The following is a 21,204-nucleotide window of genomic DNA, read 5'->3' on the forward strand; positions in this document are numbered from 1 at the left end:
GTTTAAACGCGGAAGATTGTACGTAGTTGAACCGATATGTAGAATGCATTTTCTAATGCAGTTTTACCACGCTAATATCGGTGCCAGAAAACCATTGGAAAATCGGTCACGAGTGACTAATCACCTAGGAACGAACGCTGTTCTCATTCCGTTCCGTTTCTTGCGAGGGAAACGTCGAACCAGTCCTCCAATATGAAAAAATTAATTCGCCGTTTTTCCGGGTGATGAAATTGTATCTTTTCAAACCGAAACCGAATTCAATATACCAGTACTTTTTAATCGCGTTTAAATAGATTTTAAATTATCTCCATTCCAAATCTAAATCCAATGAAAATTATTAATCCTAGATTAAAACTGTGTAACTGTATAACTTTTCCAGATGATAAATTTATTAATCTGTGAGAAAAAAATGCTAAAAGTACTTTTTTCTTTTTCAATATCATTCCTACTATCTACCCGCTATCGGCTCGAATGAAAGACAATCGCTTCAAACGATACAAAACGCGTTCCTTTGTCTACGATCGCGATTATACTGGACTAGATTATTACTGGACAAACGGTGTGCGTGCTACGCAACACGCGGATGATTAATCGTTTATTGTTATGCGAATGAGTGGCGAACCGATCGCCACTGAAGAAATGATGCCCCCACGCGGCTTTCTCAAAAATCGTGACGACACCGTTCGAAGAAACAAGCTCACGGTCCTACAACGGTGTATCGTGCGACGTGTCATAACGTGTTACGCGGTTAAAACGATCGGCGGCGACAACCACCTCGCCTTTGTTGTTGGAACGTACGCCACCACGTTCGACGTGGAAGAAAAACAGCCGGGTTCGGCAGAATAAATGGTCGAGCTAATTAATGAATGCACGAGCCTCAATGGACATTTCGCAAATAAAGGCGCGCCTCCGACGCGTGTGTGTTTGTGTGTGTGTGTGTGTCGCGCAATAAAACAATGATTTCAATCGTTTTCACGGCGCTCTATAAACGGGAACACATCGAGATAATCGCCTCGTCTTTCGACCGAGCGATTTTCGGGTTAAAAAAATTCCGAAAAGAAGACTTCTCTCTCTCTCTCTCTCTTTCGCGAAATTTATAAAGATTGCGGCTAAATAGCGTTGAAAAAAACATCCTCGGCTATTTATCGTTCGATATAAGAACGGAAGGAAGGAAGAAAAGAAGGAAGGAAGGAAGGAAGGAAGGAAGGCAGAAGCGGCGGCGCAAAAAAGGAGGCATTAACTCGATGAAAAAAGGGATAGAGCAAGATAGGCGAAACAAAGTTGCTCGAGAGATTCCCCTCCGGGCAATTATAATTGATAGCGGGTGGCGTAGCGAGATGTAGCATTATAGTTGCGGTGTAGAAAAATTCCAACTTTTCGATGGAGAGAAACAGAGAGTGAAAGAGAAAGAGAGAGGGATAGCATTAAATAGCTATTATTAACAGCCGTCTGGATGGTCGTTACGATAGTCAGGACGCTTGAAATTACTCTAATTTCCACGAATACTGGCGGGGAGGACGGGATGCAAATTCCCCTATTTATTTTGCCGGCGATCTCAAATATTTTAATAAGAGCGATACACACGACGCATTTTTTCGCCTGGCGCCAATTCTGCGCCAATATTATCGTATTAAAGCCTTGTAATTTCCACAAGCTGACGCATAACCCTCGAGTCTCCTTTTTTCTTTCTTTCTTTCTTTCTTTCTTTCTTTCCTTCCTTCGAGGTGCGTGTGCACGCGAGAACGGGGCCCGGCCTAGCGAAATTTCAATCTCCATTCGCCACTCGTTCAACAGTGTCCGGTCCCTTCGGCTGTGGATTAATCGGGTGCCGCGCCGCGTTTTCAACCGAGCGAGCGAGCGGGGCCATTTCGTCTCGTTGTTATCGGGCAGCGATCGCCCGTTCGCGAGCGCGAACCTCGGCCCCAACCGACACGGATCGACGTTCGTGGCGCGCAATCGCGTCAGATCTGATCGGTGAATTCCAGAGCGATCGCCGATTGCAGGATCTAGCGCTTACGTGACTAATTAGCCGGGAATTCGAGCGAAATCGCCGGCGCTCGATAGTGCGTTACCAAGGAGTGCGCCGATAAAAAGTCGGCCGCCCGCCGACGTTTTATCGATCACATTGTGCGGAGGAGGAGGAGGGAAGAAGAAAAAGAATAATATACAAAGGGAAAAGCATAGAGAAGAAGGAGAAGAAGGGGAGAGTGTGTGTCTATCCTCGTTACAACTCGTTATTTCGCGCTTCCCTTCGAACCTACTTTACTTTCCCACGAATAATCATCGATAAATGAACTCATCCGTTCATTTATTGACAACATTTTTTTAATTCGTGAATCTATAAAATAAAAAATAAAAAAATTAATAAATTATCGATCAAGTAGAAAGTAGTGTGTCGGAATAAATTCCTTTGATATCGTATCGAAGAACGTATACAGGATAATAATCTCGTTTTTTCGTAAGGGAAAACAAAAAAAGTTAGAATTAGAAAAGCGATCATCCTCGAAAGTAAGGGGAAAAAAGAACCGCGACGGGGCAATTAGAGCGTCTCCTCGGAATGATTCCCCCGTAAATAGCCGCGAACCGTACTACGGAATACGAACAAAAGTCAATAGACGAACGGTGCACGCGTGGTGCGCGGTAATTTTCCTACTCGAGGCGAAACCGAGGCAACGTCGTCTCATGCGCCGCGCTCGCTCGCATGAATGGAAAAAACAAAGGGGTGGGTGGGTGGTTAGGGGAGGGGAGGGGATTAATCGAGGAGAAACCGGATAGCCGACGTGCGGAAGAAATGCAATTAGAAAAAGAGAGCAGCGGAGAGAGAACAATGCGGATAAAGCGGGCCAACCACGAGGCGGCTTGTGTGCACACGAGCCGAGAGAGCGGAAAGGCGGCGAGCCACGACGAGAGGAAGAGAGAGAGAGAGAGAAAGAGAGAGAAAAGAGGAGGAGGAAGAAGAAGAAGAAGAAGCGGAGGAGGAGGAGGAGGAGGAGGAGGAATGTATCGCTGTGACCGATAATGCGAGGCATGCCCGCGTCTGGCAATAAATAAAAAAGTATTTGTACCGTTTTATCGGCTGTTTACGACGCCTTGGTCACTTACAGCAATATAGTAAATCGCGTAGGCTGCGTGAATCATTGGTGGAGCAGGGAGTCGGCCGATCCTCGAAAGCCTCATTCACCAGGCGAGGCTTCCTCTTCTGCAAGAGGAGGAGATTACGGAGTTTCAGAAATCGCGCTCCTCGATCGATTAATCCTTAGGGAGCTTCTTAAAACTTGGATCCAACCGATAAGATCCACCAGCCAGAAACGTATGTAATAACATCTGCAATTCGTCAGACAGTGTTTCGATGACCGTCCTCGTCCTCGTCCTCGTCCTCGTCTTCGTCGTCGTCTTCGTCGTCGTTTTATCCGTGTCGAGATCGAGGTTACGCCAAACCAAGAGCTTCGTTCCAATCCGTCTGCTCGCTTTTCGGACAATAAGATCGGCGCGGGAGGAGTTCAAAGTTTAATCGGGCGCGCGTGTCGCTCGATATCCGATCCGTGGAGAATCGTCGGAAGAAATTATAACATCTCGGCCGCGTTTCATGCGGCTTATCGTGCCCGATTAGTTCGAGAAAGGGGAGAGGAAAGAGAAAGGAGGATCGGCCAGACGATTATCCCCGTTAATCTCTTCTTTTGTAAACGAGAATATATCGTATCGTTTCGTCGGTCGCCTCTGATCATCCTCTTGCGTCTATTTTTATTATATACGCATTTAAAAACGATCTTACGTTACGATCTTATGTTCTTAATCGAGAAGAAACAACAATCCGTTTGTACGAGTGGACAGCAGCAGGGGGGGGGGGGAAATGTACACGTTTAAAGTCCATTTACGATTCGATGTCGAGAGTTTGAGTTTGGAATCAATTCAATTTTCGCCGCCCTTTCGTTCCCTTTTTTTTATCGCGACGATTCACGACGATGAGAATCAATCGGGGAAAATGTTTCCTTCTCCCTTCGACGAGTCGCGTGTTTAATTTAAAAACAATATCGTCGCGATCTCTTATATACACTGGCTTTTGCATACACCGTCACAAGCAGCTAATAATAGCGCAATAATCGCACTCTGATTATTTATGACACTGTTGCACAACGAGATGATCGGCGAGCCACCTCATTTGATCACATTTGAAATTCATCATCTTTTTAGTTACCGCGTATATTAATGTCACGGTCGTGCATGAATATAATATAATAATTCTTTGGGAGGGTGGATTTTAGAGAATCAAAACGAGGAGGAGAAAAATCCAATCGGTTGGCAATTTTTAATAAATAAGTCTCGATCGAAATTCCGTCTTTTTTTTTGTTCGCGCACAATTGTCTGTAAATCTCACGATATTGTACGTTTCTCTCGTACGGCACTTTGACAAATTGTCGAAAAATTGTGAAACACTGTTCACACGCGACGAGTCGTGTTATCAATGAGAGAAAGAGATCGATGATTTAAAGATATCGAGATCCGCTTAAATTCGTCTCGTTCGTTCACTTCTTTTCCCTCGAATTTTTCTTTTTTTCTCGTAATTTAAGATTTGCGAAAGTTTCGTACGAACGAAAGAGCGAAAAACGAGGCGTGCAGTTGATCGCTTTCGACTATCGGATCGTTTCGACTTGCCCGGTCAGCGTGGTTGCCTCAGTGGCATGTATTCACAATCAAAAGGTGCCAAGCGAATTTTGGCCACGACCCGTGTCGTCGAAGTTTTTGTCACGCTTTGGCGATTAATTCGATTGTAAGGTTAATTAGAAAGTGAGAAATTTCGCGTTTCCTCATTTCGCGAAATTTATATACTTTTGTTTCCTTTGCGCGAGAACCGATATCATCTTCAATCACGCTCTCTAAAAAACTAATTCCCAACTTAATATTCGTTCGAGTGTGTTCAGACCTGTCTTCACGATGATCGATCCGAGAAAAGCGGCGATTAAATCAAGAAGGGCAAAATGAAATTCCTCTGTGGAATCACGATCGAGTTAAGGATCGAACAAATCCTTAAGGATGGCGCGTACTCTCAACGTGCTCCCTCGAAACGTGGACGAGGCAATATTCAGAGGGAAGGCGTCTCGTAGTAGGGGGTTTAACACCGCGTGTCAACAAGGCAACTTATTGTCCCAACGGTGGAATCTCTGATCGATCGTAGGTGGCCGTCTATTCTGCGGCCCGACTTCCGCCCCTTATCACGGATCCGTGGACAGAAACGGGCAGATACACACATACACGCACACGTGTGGACACGAGCCACGTGTGTGGGTGCGCCTCCGTGCACAGGGTGACCTGATTTGTATTCCCTGACAGAACGTCGTTCGCTAACTCGATGAAAACCCACATCTTCCCGGTTCCGTCGATTCCGCTCGCTCACGCTTTGAATGCGAAAGTGACCGAATTGTCTTTGCCGCGGACAAAAGAACGTGTAATTTCCCGACCTTGTCGCAACCGTTCGAAAGAAAGGCTCCCCGGGGGGAAAGAAATTATCCCGCGATCGAGATTTCAACCTGTCTGTCTGACCAGAACGATGATGATGAATTTCGAAAAGAATATATCCCGTACAAGTTACCTTGAGGCGGGAAGCACGCTTCCATGACTCAGTTCGCACCTCTTCTCGAAAGAAATTCAAGTGTCCACTACGAAACGTACATATAACGGTTTGTATGCCTCGATTACGAAAGAGTTTAGAAGGAGAGAGAAGCTTACAATTCGTTTGTCGAATAGTATTATTTACCTATAATGCGAGGCGCCAAATCGAACGCGACACAATAGTGTCGCGGAGCTACGTCACGCGGATTAATACGAAGCTAGTTACCCATCTGCGAGCCGCGGCTGAGAGATCGAACCATGACAACAACAACAACAACAACAACAAGAACGTCAGCCACGACGCGCCTAATCCTTTTCCTTTTTTCCTTCCTTCTTCCTCTCGTGAACGCGAACTTCGAGGAAGCCGGTTCGAGAGAGTTTGGAAAAGTTTCGCGGTGCCCCGATGTCAAAAGGGTATCTGCGATCGCGAAACCTCGCCATCTGTCGGGAACACGTCCTCGTTCTCACGCACGATTAAACCGAAGATTAAACCGTAACCATCCACGAGCTCTTTTTTTTTTTTTCTTTTAATCCCGCTTTTCGATCCCTCCTCCTCCTTCTCCCCTTCCTCCTTCTCCGCTTCTTTGGATCTGATAATTTGACCTAGTTCCGTTTGAAGTAGAGTTCGATGACTTTGCGAGTTTCGCGTTGGCAAGTTGCTAATCGAATTTGCCGATTGTGTATGTGTGTGTGCGTGTGTGAAGGGGGAGAGAGAGGTCGGTAAACGGTCGAGCTTCATTAGGAGAAGTTTTCGAGCAACATCGTGAAAACGTGTGTTTAGTTGCGACACCGTACATAGTTTTTCCTTTTCGATAGATAGATAGATAGATAGAGATAGAGAGAGAGAGAGAGAGAGAGAGAGAGAGAGAGAGAGAGAGAGAGAGAGAGAGAGAGAGAGAGAGAGAGAACGGCGAGACGATTTCTATTCGACGATGCGGAGGAACGAATTTAGGAGGATGGATGTGTGTTACACTGCTGAGGATGCCGCTCGTAAAAGAGGCCATAAAAGACGGCTATAAATGAAGCCGCTCGGCACACAAATATTAATAGCATAGATTAGTTAAAGGAAAAATAGGAACACGTGTTTACATTCGCAGATCGCATTTACGACGCCTGTTCGAGTTCGCGGATTCCTGTGACGTAACCACTCGCGTATACGCGCGCTCAACAGCTGAAAAATATTTGCTCTCTCGAGCCGAGACGGTGGATCTCTCCTCCTCTTCTTCGTCGATCGGGGAGACACGCGTGAGATTTCTTCGAAAAAAACATCGCTCGAAAATTTTCAATGTCACGCAGACAGAATTCTGCTCGAGGACGCCCCGACGATAAGTGGACGAGTGAGTAGAACGGGATCTGCCATGACCTCGCGTAATCAAAGATCGGATCCTAATCGCGGCCTTAAAGCGCGAGATGGCCTTCCATCTCGGAAAGATTTTTAAAATTTACGAGCGGTGGGGTATTTCTTTTTTCCTTTTCTTCTCCATTCGATTTTCTCAGAAAAATCTTTCGAACACGTTTATACCCTCTCGCGTAACAGGATACCACAACCTGACTATCCCAACGTTAACACGGTTAAACGAAACAAAGATCAGAAGAAAGAATGGTAGAGCGACGGGCCAGAAAAAATAAAGAGCGAGATGAACGGAACGGAGAGGCAACGCGTTTTTAACGAGGTCCGTTCGTTTTTATTACACAAGCTGATTGCTTGTGAAACGCGCGGATCGGCGCGATAGATTTCGATGGTTGAAGAAAAGAAAAGAAAAGAAAAGAAAAGAAAAGAAAAGAAAAGAAAAGAAAAAAAGGTATTTTTAACAAAGTCGATCGTGAAAAGATCGTGAAACGAGGCGTGCGTTTTTTTTTTTTACGCGCCAAAAAAACACGCCAGTGCCGAGCAAGGCATCGGCGGGCGTGATCGGTGTGCATTGACGAAAATATGATTCTGCATAATAACACTATCAATAACGATAGCGCAGACGTCTCAAGGCGACGAAGGTGAGTTTTGCGTGGGCTTTAATCTTTGCCACCGTTGCAAAATACATATTGTATATATATATATATATTGTTTTAACCGTTTAAAGGACAAAAGTGAATTAATGAAAAATGAAAAAAAAAAAATATTCCAATTTTTGTTTTCCTCTATTTATGCGTATGACATCGTGTCACATCGATCGCTCTTCTAAATCACTTTACGCTTACTCGTTGCATCAATATTTGTCTCGATTCTTGTAAAAAAAAAAAAAAATAGAGTCAGAGTCGTTATTATATAACAACGCTGCTTTTCTTTCTTCTTCTTCTTTTTTTTTTTTTTTACCTACTTTTAATTATTTCGCAAACAGATCGAGATCGGATTCGAATGGAAAATGGGCGAACCAGTTAAATAAAATTCAGCAGAAGCGATTCACGGGGCTGAATCGTCCGAAGTAATCGCGATCGTGCGAATATTGGCCGACTAATTGCCGGTTGCGATTCATCCATTCGCTAATTGAAAGTATACATCGGCAAACGTTTCACTTTTTCACAAGGCGTAGTTTAGTCACCGCTTTTCTTCTCGTATTAACGAATGCAGCTAGAATAATAGAAATCTTGCTTAAAATTGTTCCATTCTCAATTTTCTTTCGTACTTTCTCTCGTACTTTCCTTCCTTCTTATTTGGATTGAAACAGCGAGTAATTTGAATTACTTCTTTTTCTTTTTTTCTATTTTTAATTTTATTAGGCCATCCAAATCGAACGCATCGCATTAAATATTATGAAAAATATCCGTTCCTTCATAATCCTCAAAAATATGATCTAATTGGTGAATAGATTTATCTATCTACTATGTATATATATATATATACACATGTTAAATTTACGACGAATTCTTTCAACATACCAACTACCACCGCTCATTAACGACGAGTTGAGTAATACTTCATCAAGCTATCGTTATTAAAGAATTCCAATAGTCATTGACCGAATCGAGAATTGTCACTTTCTCGATCCTTTAACACTCTTACGAAAACGTCCGATCGAAAATTGACGAAATTCCGAGGCTCTCCAAGTTTTAACGAGCCTCGAATACCTCGATACCTTCGTGCGACCTTCGATCGAATACCTACCTCGACGACAGAAATTTCACCTCGTAGCCGAGTATCGCGAGATAAACGCGAACCTGATCTTTCTCGGAAATCCTCCTCCGGAGGAGGAGAAATATCTCCTCGTGATGTTGTGCCCACCGTGATTCGAATAACAGGAAACAGGGGCCGAAATAATGGAACGTAATGGGCAGCAGCATGCGAACAAAAGGGATATCGGGGGCCCGTCCCGAGGGAAAATATCGTAAAAATCGTCGGAGGCGGCGCGTAAATATTTTTGCACGATCGCGGGAGTAAATAGCTCGATTAAAGGAGGGAACGAAAGCGAGGCCCGTCCGTTCCTTTAGCCTCTTATCTCCACGAGTTAACGAGAGAATGCGTCGTCGAATACGAGTTTCGCCTTCAAGAAAGTTTCGCCGCGGAGAACGAAAACAAGATTACGCCTCGTCGTCCATTCGTCGGCAATGAAAATATTACGTGTTCGAAACGGAATCAAGAAGCGGTCGCAGGTGAGAACGAAATGAAAACAGCTGAAAGTTGCACGCTTCAACATGCATCTTATCTTGGATCTCGTTTGCGCGTTTCGCCCGCAACGAAGTCCGCCGAATTCGAACGAGTAATTTCTCGATCAAGTCTTGGCTTTGATCGGCCAGAGATATCGATGGATCCTTTTGCACATCCCGAATTCCAATTTTGTTTTGACAAACGGAGATTCTTTTCCTAAAGTATGAATTCCTAAAGTATGAATTGAAGAGTAATACCTTTCCTTTTAAAATCTACAAACGAATAGAAAATTGAGAAAAAAAATGAAGAGCCTCAAGAAGCCTCGATAGTATGATAATTCTTTCGAGCAAAAAAATAATGACGGAAAGTAACGAAATTGTATAAAAAAAAATAAAAAGTAAAAAGGAAGAATCGCAGCGGGATGATTAAGAATCGCAATTCGTTCCACGATTTTTCGCCTGTTCTCTCTTCTCGCATCCGTAGAAACGGTAAAAATGGCGGGCAAGTGAATATGAAAAGGAAAGGAAAATTAGCCGTGTCGGAGGGGGGGGGGGGGACGATGGCGGATGGTTTGCATACCGGCGTGAACTCGCCTCTAACGTTATATTATACCCAAGTAAAGTGGTGGTCGGCATTATGCACACGCACAGGACGTGCATGCGAGATCCAGCGGGGGTGAGAAAGGCGAATAATGACAACCGTAAACAATGTCCCCGGAAAGCGAGCGGGCGGAACAGTGATCGAGGAGAAATGACATTCCTCGCGTGTTTTCTTAATGACGAGGCCGATCACACCGATCGATGGAATTCGTCCCACGAGGGAACGAGTTTCGTTAACTCAATCTCGAATAGCTTTGTCACGGGGCAAAGTATCATTAGTCCCTCAAATGCACACTGCCATCGTCCATTTCGCGACATACCTCGCTTAATACAGGGAACTACGGAGTATATATCGGTGTTGCCATATGTTCCAGCGTTTTCTTCAAACTGCGATCTCCAAATAGGGGAGAATAAGAGTTCGATCATTCGTATTACGTTATTATTATATTAGCCGCGTGGAAAATTTCATTAGCCTTATTTGTCTGAAAAAATAAATTATATTAATAGTGGACAAAGTATAAACTTTCATATATAATACACACATACCAAGTAATACACCAAAAATAAAATGTTACGTGTATTGAAAAATATCTCGAGATTAATGAATGAATAAAGATAAAACTTTTAAAATTATTTTTTTATAGATAGATTGACGGATCATTTAATTCTACAACGGTATAAAATTACAGGTATATTTAAGACATGGCTCCTTCGTTGCCATTTTTTTTTCCTCGAGAGCAATAATAGATTTACATATCAAGTGATGCAATGTTTAATTTGTTTGTTTAATTCGTTATCAACGAATGTCACGAGGCAGTCACTTAAACAGTGTGTACAATTCGAAAGCCGATTTGTTCACGATCACGCGAACGGGGGACGATTTATCGGTAACCTCTAACGCAAAAAGTCGACAATGTGTCGTCGCGACATCTAAAAACATATATACGCGCGCGCTTTCCGTCCCTCCACGATTAAACCCTCCCGAAAGCGAAATTTAAATAACACGCCTAAACGTTGCGCGTTTTTTCGAAACGATAAAACCGCTCTTTATCGGGAATTGTTATCACCTCTCTTAACGTTACGCCAAAAATAGCGGGACCAATACGTACGATGGGAATCCTCCGTTGGGTCAATGTCGCTTGTCTCGCTCGCGAAAAATTTCCTATTGCAATTTCTGATACACATATTTTAATCTGTAACCTGAGAAAGTTTATCTGCTTCGATGCGAGGTTACAACCAGATATCGTACCAGAAATCTGAATGAAGATACTAGATATATGTATGTATGTAAATTCTGGAAATCAAAGAATTCGAAGTATCTCGATTTCTTTTCTTACGTAATGAGAAGCAAGTACATAGCGAACAACAACGTTATGGAATAATTTTAATCATTCTTGCAAAAATAAAGGAATATTTTTGATACGAAAACTCGTACAAATCGAAATAAATCGTACAGTACCATTTAATCTCTGGAATTTCCCCTTCTCTGGAATTCTTCTTCTTCTTCTTCTTCTTCTTCTTCTCGTGTACTTTATCCAATTTTCATCCCACCCACTAAGATTTCGAAACGCGATCCTACCGGAAGAAAATATTTATACTCGCGACGTCGTCGCCGCGATAACGATTCCAAACATGCACGCTTATGATCGATATAAATGAAATCCTCCATTGCTCGATAACGTCCCTCGATTTACGACAATCGCTCGAGACCGGTGTTAACGCGGCGCACGCGGCGAGAGAATCGGCCGATATCGACGAACGATTTCGTAATCCGTGGCGGTTCGGAGATTGGAGTTCAGAAAAAAAAAATAATATTTCCACCTAACGTTAACCGTAAATTAGCCGGGCCAAACATCGAGATTCGAGAATCGGAGAGGAGGTTATCGCGAAATCAAACCAACCAGTCTCTGACCTTTAAACCGCGAAATTCTACGGCTTTCGCTTTCTTCCAGCGAAACTCCTCCAGTCGAGATTTTTTTCTCCATCCTTGGATCTTGGAAAAATCGAAAACCACGACGAACCGCGCGTCGAACTTAATATCCACTATTTCCTCTACGTCCGCGAAATTGACGTTGAAATGGCAATGCGAATCATCGAGGCGAATCACGAAGAAGATTTCTACACCCGAGTGGAGAGAAACCTGTTCCCCGACGGCCGATTATTAGCCAGAATCTCGGGGAAAAAGAAGAAAGGAGCGTGGAAAATGGTCGTGGAAAGCCGTAACGAAACATTGTAACGAAAGTTATATAATTCATGATCCCTGTAACTTGATCGTTGCATTAAGAATTCACTTGCATTTCGCTGTATCATCTCTAGTACCAGCCCCCCCCTTCCCCTACCTTTCCAAGTGCCGATTAATCACCGAACCAAGGCCCACCCCCGTTCCCTCCCTCTCTCTCTCGCAACCCTCTCGATAACGCGTTATCGCGATCCAAGGGCGAGTCGTCCGTCGAACGCGCCCACGTCGCATAAATACACGTCGATAGTATCGCGGAAGTTCACTTGCCACGATCGATCGACCTTTCTGTTCCTGGAACAGAACTCCCTTCTCCCCCTCCCTTTAGCGCGCTATATAAATTTATTTCGATGCCGGGCCTCCTATTGCCCGTCCGACTAAATGGCCGTCGGATAACGGACACTCTCTGTCTTGAGAGAGAGAAAGAGAGACAGAGAGGAGGAGAGTCGAAAGATATCGAAGCTTTTTCGATCGGTGCACTTACGGTTCGTACGTTCGCGCCCGTGGAATTCTTTAGGATAGGAGAGGGATAGGTATTCAGAACTTGATGTACGATGACGGGTGGAGACAATGGAAAACGCGTGCAAAACCGCTAATACCGATTTTTCATGAGGAGATAGCGGCGGGTAAAGTGGTTCCGCGCGAAATTTCAATACTCCGAGCCTCCCTTTCGTTGCTTTCTTCAAGAAAGGCGGGGGAAAAGATATTGGCGCGACACGATCGTTCGTTACGTTTGCCTGGATATCCTGGATACACGTTCGTTTCAAGTTTCCTCAAGATTCATTGCCCCGTTTAAAACGGGAGGAAGGAAAACACGAAACCGAAGTATAGACAGTTTCGGTTAAATTTAGATTGGGTGGATTAAGAAGTGGGAAATTATCCCTACGACGAGGGAGGATCACTCGAAAACGGGAGCCTTTGGATGGAATGGAATCGTTTACGACCACGTGTGCGTAATAACGAAATCGTTGAAAAATAGGGTTGCGCACGGTACAACTTTTGTTTGAAACCTTGTATCCTCGCCTCTCTCTTTTACCCCTGTTTCTCGCGGATTTACACGCTTCCGCAACGAGCAGTCGTGGATTATTTTTGGGGCCGATTTCACCTCCTCGAATACTTTTCCTCCGTCGCGATACGGGGTCTTTTCTCGCTCGCTCGCTCCTGTCTCGTTACGTTCGCGATGAAAATAGACCGGTTCGTTTCCATTTTTGTTTCCGTGCCTTTCTCACGTCACACGACCAGACGATCGGTGGAAATACGAAGACGTATTACGGCGGAAATATCGCGAATGCGTTTGTACGGCCGTGTGACGTCGGTTACGCGTTCGTTATTGAGGAAGGTAGTCAAAGTTCTAAGAATTGTCACTCGTTATCTTTTTTTCTTCTTCGATATCGCTTCACGAGTATATTGTTCACTTATCGAACTCGTCTCGGAGACAAGAGTACGAAGACTATTATTACTGAAAGAGAAATAGATTCTTTTTCAAATCGTTATATTGTCGACAAAGAAAGATACCGCTACTTTTTTTTTTTTTTTTGTCAACCCTTGTTGACACCATTCGTATTATTCCTCGAGCGCGAAACGTATTCTTATTTCCTCTCTCAATTCATCGACTACCGTTAGAAAATAGAAAAAAAAGAGAAAGAAAATTAAATAAAAGGAAACTCGATAACAAACAGTTCACAATTAACCGTGATGAATAATCCTCAAGAAGCTTTCACGAAGTTAGCCGCCGTGACGCGTGTAACAAACGCGAGGCGGAAATGGAAATTCATAGTAGAATCAGTTCAGATAATTCAACAGGAACAAATGCTCCTTCTTTCCCCTGTTTTCCGATAATCCTACTACCCCCGTTCGTACGGCAATATCTCGAATAAATTACTCGCACGCGTTTAATGCTCGGCTGAAGGAGAGCCGAATGCACGTGCAAGAGGAGGAAGGGGAGGAGGTTAGTAGACGCTCGGACGCTCGAAAGGGTTGGAGAAAACGACGTTGGTAAACTTACGAATCTGTGTCTACGCATGCCCTCGCTATATAAATTTAGAGGGGAAGACGTCGAGGCGCGCGCGGCCCGAAATGAATTATGCATTTGCTCGCGCGAGGGATGGAAAAAAGCGAGGTGGAAATGTGAAATGACGCCACGCCGGGTGACATTTCGGTATTATTTCATCCTCGAGATTCCTCCTCCGAGTAGAATGCTGCCTATCGAGCATAAATTTGCGAGGAAACTGTGCATCAGCTTGGATCACGTGTACATTGCTGAGAAATTAATAGCGAGACGAAAATATCTTGTCTCGAAGTACCGATCTTGTTATATTTGCGTTATCCTCGGATCGATTCGAATTCTCGAAATCGGCGAACGGTAGTGTAAATTTAACACGTGTTCGTCACGTCTCGTGAGTTACGTAACCCTCGATTATAGACGCGAGAGTTTTCTTCGATTGTTTTCGAAACAAAAATCTGAATCCCTGTTACCAAGACTGACGTTATCGGGACGAAGGAATAATATATATACGCGCAGTCTCTCTCTAATCGTCAAAATATATATATATATATATATATATATATATATATATATACGACGGTATAAAAATGTTTCCGCGGTGGAAGAGCATCGGTTGTTGACGTTACAAACAAACTCAACACATAGCAAATCCAGCTGAAAACACAGGTGCACGCGTTCGCACCTGCGCTTCTTTTTTTCTTCTTCTTCTTCTTTTTTCCTTTTTTTGCTCATTTCCAAACGAACGCGCACACGTGCACGTGGACGTAATCGGGCCCCCCAACGAAAAATCGTGTGGTAACGCGACGTTAACGTTTCGAGCGATACGAAGCTCTTCCTCCTGGAAACTTTGTAACTTGGGATGACGCCTGGCAAATAATTGCCTACCTTCTGTTTATCTAAATGACGGCGCGCTAATGAATAATGCCGTATGGAAATAATAGAACGGTTGTATTTTAAAATACTACCGCTGTCGCTATCTGATGAAATTCTGCTCTATCGCGAGCGTGTCGATTAGATAATCGAATATTTAAATTAGCGAGCGATTTAAATAGCCAAGGTATGTGCACGCGATTGAAACATAGACGCATAGATCAAAGATTTGTTTGGCGTCTTGGCTTTTTCTTTTTTATCGAGAGGCATCGAGGTTATCACCTTACGTAATCAGCCGGTACTTAATCTCAAAGCGTGTTCCTCGTACATCGCGGCGTTTCTCTCTTTTTTTTCCTTCTTCTTCTTTTTCCCTTTTCTCTTCATCGATGCGATCAACGATCGAACGTATTGAATTATAAAACATTTATTTTACAGAACCGATCGAATTTCAACAATGATACAATCGTTTCTCCAACGATTCTCTCCAGACAGGGCTGTAATTATTATCTTTCTTTACGGCGCCATTCTCCAATATCGGAAAGAAGGAGAGGAATCCTTTCAGAGATTCTTCCATTATATTCGAAATAATAAAGATTACGTTGTTCATGAGTTCACAGTGACTCTCATATCATCATCATCATCATCATCATCATCACAGTAATCGTGGAAAGAACCGTCTCGATCGATGATCGTCCCTTGTTCCTTTTTTCTTTTTTTTTGTATCACAAAATTATAAACCTTGTAAAGATTAAGATTATCTACCTTCTGTGAGGGTACGTTGGAAAAATGTACATCTATATATATTTTCTCCGCGTCAGAATCACGTAATCGCAGGAGGCGAAATTCAAGAATGAAGGAGAACGAGCGGCGTGTCTATATTTGCCATTGAAACATTATGTATTATATCCGACTACGTTCGCTCTGACGTCACATGTCGGCTCGTCACGTGATGAACCGACACACGGTTGATTTATTCGGCTACATCGTGCATCAACGGGATCGGGCCGTGTGCCAACGGGAAAAGGGAGAAGAAAGATCGTAGCGTATCTTGTGTCGGTTTTCGGGGTTGCTCGCGGCGCCGAGTGTGTTACGTAGAAGGATCGATCGGCCGATAAATTTCGTCTCTCGATTTTATGATATTTTCTCCTCCAATAACTGACAACAACAATACGGTATCTATGATATTTATCGCAGATAACGCGATAAACAAATAGAGATAAGGATATGATCGTGTTGCGAGGAGATTTTTCTTTTTTCTTTCTTTTCTTTTTTCTTTTTTTTTTTGAAAAGCAAACCATCAGATTTCGATCTAATCGTGATCTTAGCGACGCCGGTGTAATGCGAATTTTAGATAAGTTTATATATTTAACGCGTAACTTGGACAAAATAGATTTCGATGAATTTTAATGACAGGAGAGAAGACGATTATTATTGTTATGACAGATCATCGATTCTATCGGTTCTATGTTTTTTATTCAATCGTGATATCTCGCTTTTTGCTCGTCGCTTTTGTGTGTGTTTTTTTTTTTTTTTTCCTTTCTTTTTTCCAGGCGACGTCGTATCTCTCGGATTAATAGCATCGTGTTTATTACTCAACGTCCTTCATTGTTTACCGTCGTTATTGACGTTTTAGATTGCAGCGCAATCACGTGCTATTCACGATCGAATTAACTTCTACTCTGGCCAGTTAAAGGTTAACCCGATGAACAAATCACGTGATAAAGTGAACCGGCTAATTCAGTTCGACGTCCTTTCCGTATCAACATTAACCTAAATTCCTCTATCAATCGAATAAATCTGCGTTGACAGCCTAAAAAAAAAAAAAAAAGAGAGAGAGAGAGAAAAGAGTTTTAGCGTAGCTTCTACTCTTAGCTTCCTCTCATAACTTACTACTCGTCCCTTCTTCATTCCTTCCTTCAACACCGAATCGATCAATCAATCTCCTATACACTAAGATTGCTAAAATGTAAAATTTCAATCAAGCACAACAGATAGATTCGTCCAAGCCACCAATCTTGTTATACGCGAAAAGGAGACACGCGTCAATAGTATTCTGTGCCAATTGTCGACGAACACAGATATATATATATACACACCTCCTTTGCCTCCTTGGTGTCGAGGAGGGAAATGGGCGAGGAGGGTAATAAAGAGGAAACAATTGTCCGTTTCGAAGTCGTTGGGTCGTTGAACAAATCTCGTATAAATGATCCTCGAATTATACGGATCTTAAAAATTTCATTCCCCTCCCCCTTCGAATCCAAGACTCACCGAGATAAGTCTCCTTGCCGTCCTTATGAAATAGGACGCAGCGCCGCTGCGTTGCTTTTTACACGACATCATTCACTCTCCCTTCACCCTTCCTCGAACAATATAATACGTATACGTAACATCCTCGTCGACGCGTGCACACCACCCTCGTACGTACATCCACGTGAAATTATGCCACCGCGAATCACCACCGAGAGACCGCCGAGAATTCGTGGCGAGGAGGAGGCTGACCGGTGTCTCCGCGGGCTCGCGACGTTTTGTTCGAAAATTCGGCAATTACGAGAGGGAAAGAGCGGAAGGTTAGCTGGTTGGCGAGCGTCCAGTGTGTTATACACACGACGACGGTGCGGTGGAACAAATTAAACGCGACACGTGGAAGAAATCCGCCAAACGATTCCTCTTCCGATCCCTCGAATAATAAAGAAATAATCCATCGAAGAGATAATTTCCTGTCCCTTTCCTGTGATTATATACATCGAACGTGCTCGACCCGCAACCGTTACGTTTCTACTCGTGACGACCAAGGGGAGCAGAAATTAAGTCGACGACGCGGCGTCGATCGTCGATAACGAGTCGATATCGGTCTTCGCCCCCCGCACTTTTCAGCTGCGAGCTTGCCCCCGACAACGAGAGCGTCCAGCACTCCGGAGGTGGAAAAAGGAGACGCTTAAAGGAGAGGGAGGGAGGAGAAACCAGCTCTATAAATGTTTACGAGTGCGACGATACGACACTCGTAGGCGAACGAACTGCAACTATGCCGCGTATATACGCTCCTCTTTCGCCTCTCGTCAGTCACATCGCTCGTACATCCCCGTGTTTTGAATGAATATAATCGTCCACGCCTGCGAAAATTTATTACACGTTAGGATCAGGGATATAGATGTATATATATATATGATTCTTCGATGGACGTCGAATTTTCCCGTGGGCGGATTCGTGTGATTATGACCACGTGCTTGGGGGTGTATCATTGACGTGTCTTTCCTCGAATTCTCGCGTCGTTCCCTATCCGACGAAGTCCTTCGAGTGTATACTTCGTTGGATCGATGGCGAATCGAATCTCAAGTTCGAGAACGATTCCCAAGTTTTTTAAGGCTGGGTGATTCGTATCGGTTTGAATATAATTCGAAGTCTTGGAACGGTCGAGGAGTCTCGATAAGTCTCTGTAGGAAGATTTGAAGTTGGAAGTTTTGGATAGTTTCGGGAGTTTTGAAAGTGGTTCGGATCGTGGAAAACGATAGGGCGAAGGGAGGGAAAGGGAAGAGGGAAGAGAATATCGAAGTGATAAAGAATAGTAGACCGATGATACAAATTGACACGATGTATTCGTATTTCTTTTTATCGGCACTCCAAGCTTCTTTATTTATTTCTCCTTTTTTACGTTCTCGATTCTACTCGGTGGAAGGGAGATACGTTTGTTACGAGAATCATAAGAAAGAAGAAGAGTTCTTCTAGACTCCTTCGAATTATATTCCGCGGCTGATTTCGAAGATTATTCCGCCATGGATATGGAATGATACGAGATTGTTTATCGAGTTTCGTATACGAGTTGTAAAATTTAAGAGAAGTACACCTACCTGTCAAATCGAGCTTTCGAGCTTGCGAAATTCGTCAAGTGGTCGAACGAAGAGCCAAACGTAGTCGCGATAACTAACTAAATGTATAGGAAGTTGCCTGTGAAAATTCTTATCGTGCAGAAATCAATCCGGTCGTGGTGATACGATTTCCCTGATAACGCGAAATCTGGATGACGCGGTAGATTCTCCGATAAATTTTCAATAAAACCGTTATTCCTCGATATCCAATATTAAAAATATTCAGCGCGAATTTCTTGTATTTCGTTCTTTTTTGTATCGACATATATTCGATCTCACGTTCTTTTTTTCCTTTCTAAAATTCTCAACAATTATATTGACTTACAGAGTTACTTTCTTGTGAACAAAATTACACCACGATAATAAAATAAAATAATATTATGCTGTCGCCGTCGAAAAGAGTTCATTTCGTACTATTTCTTTCCATACATGCACAGCGTGAAAAACGCTTGGACGTTTATGCAAAAGTGATTTTTTTTCTGTTTCAAACAAGAGTTGCCTCTCGATTCGATCTCGATCTCCGAGGCAGAATGCGCGCGGACTGTTACGAGCGCGCGCGAAAAATAGCCACACCAGCCACGTTCGCGTTCTCCGCCACGGGAAAGGGCCGCGATTCCGCGCGGCCGGAATGCGCTGAGAAATTCTGTGTCACCGTGCAGGAATGCAGCTGCGCTCAGACGGCGGATAAAGAGATAAGAGGAGGCTGTTTCAGGCACCCGGGCGCGTTAAATTGGACGGCGATTAATGTTTCGTAATTAAACGAGGCGGAAGAGGGATCAGCGACGATTTTATTAGACGCGGAGGATCGACGATTGAGATTTAATCTTGTGATCTTGGGAAGAATGGAAATTTGCCGGATCGCGTCGATCCGATCGGACTCGTAAATCTTTTGAAACACATTTCTTAAAGGAAGATATGTAATTTTTGACGAAGAAGAAAAGCATGGAATGGAATCATGTCAGGACAGTCGAGTCTAATTGTTCGAATGTTGAGGCAAGTTAAAACTTGTTGAAGTTAAAGCTTGTTTTCTCATTCAAAAAAAAAAAAAAAGCTAAGTTTTCTTTTTACGATTGCTATATCTATAAAAGCATATCATATTACGTAAAACACATGCTAAATTATCTTTCTATATACGATATAGAGAGACAGATCATTGCATTCGCGTAGAATCTTTAAAACTTAAAAAAAAAAGCTCGAAGAAGTTAAAAATTTTGTCATTAAAATCCACACAGAAAATAAAGAAAATCGTGCCGTTAAACTCACATTTTGTTTCATCTCGATATCTCGATCGGTTGCCGAGATATAAGAACTCAAAATGTCTATGATGCTTAAAAAGCAGTATAGGGATTATGAGTAGGCCCGTGACCTATATTTTTTTTTTGGAAACGCGTGCGACTACGATTCCAGGAATCGCGTCTGTCGCTTGTCTGGAGTTTGGGATAGGTCAGCGAGACGAGGTGCGAGGCAGAGGTCCGAGTAAGCGACGAGGACGAAGATAGTAAACGATGAAAAATTACCTTTTCCTTTACACGACGATATCTCGGCAACCGAAAATGATATCGAGACAAACGAAAATGGGTTTTAAAGGGCAAGATTCCGCGCTTCTAATGATCTTTCACCCATTGACCGGAAGTCATTACTTTCCGAGTTATGGCGAATCAAAATTTTCCTAATTTTAATAAGATTTAATTTAGGATTCAAGATAAATGATTAAAAATTATCCTTCTCTTTGCACGAGGATATCCCGGCAACCGGAAGTCGTGTCGGGATAAGTGAAAGAAGCGCTTAAAGGGTAAGATTTCGCGCTTCTAATGGCCTTTCATCCATTTACCGGAAGTCATTATCTTCGAAGTTATAACGGTTTAAATTTTTCCTAATTTTAATAGTGTTTAAGATATATTGCGCGATAAATATGTTTATTTCTATTGCCTAGAACGAATTAATAATGGATATATAGACGTAATAATGACACGATAGGATAAGATTTTCATAATTTTCAACCACCTTCTTACGTTTATATGATATATCCACGTGACACGAAAAGATATCGTACACGCGTGAAAATCCGCGAAATCACGTAATCACACAATCCATATCCCAATTATACCACGAATATTCCTCCTCCCCCTTGACAAATTAATTACTCACGTTTCGTTTATCTAAATTGCCTAATAATCGCCCGATTACTCGAATAAACGTATCCGGAAACGAGATTCAAAACCAAGTGATAACGAACCGCTATCGAGGACTTGTGCGTTTCGAGCTCCCCTTCACCCTGGCCAACGCTGGCGTCCTTTCGCGTAGCTGGTTGGCATCGACTGCCGAACGGCATGAGTCGACACCGAGAACGGTCGCCTATATTTACCTTCGGAAAAGTCACTCGTGCTAAGTCGAGTAAGGTGTCGCGAGTATGGTAGCCGGTGCACCGAGACCACCGGATAAAT

General features: G+C 43.2%; 1 protein-coding gene across 5 annotated transcripts in view; it reads right to left on the reverse strand.

Moving 5' to 3' along the window:
- The window catches only part of LOC122718631 (3-phosphoinositide-dependent protein kinase 1), a 479,613-nt gene that overhangs the window by 16,799 nt on the left and 441,610 nt on the right, over nt 1–21,204 (reverse strand). Inside the window, exon 1 of one of the 5 annotated variants that reach the window (XM_043943834.1) lies at nt 17,166–17,744. The exons of 2 other annotated variants lie outside the window; for them this stretch is intronic. In XM_043943834.1, coding sequence (XP_043799769.1) covers nt 17,166–17,237 — 72 coding nt within the window. In that variant the 5' untranslated portion in view covers nt 17,238–17,744. Of the gene's footprint in view, nt 1–3,102; nt 3,292–11,245; nt 11,988–17,165; nt 17,745–21,204 lie in introns of those variants that run through there. 2 more of the 5 variants (XM_043943835.1, XM_043943833.1) reach the window with 2 other exon arrangements.

This window comes from Apis laboriosa, unplaced genomic scaffold (assembly GCF_014066325.1).
Source record: "Apis laboriosa isolate Shangri-la unplaced genomic scaffold, ASM1406632v1 scaffold66_cov157, whole genome shotgun sequence".
NCBI lineage: Eukaryota > Metazoa > Arthropoda > Insecta > Hymenoptera > Apidae > Apis > Apis laboriosa.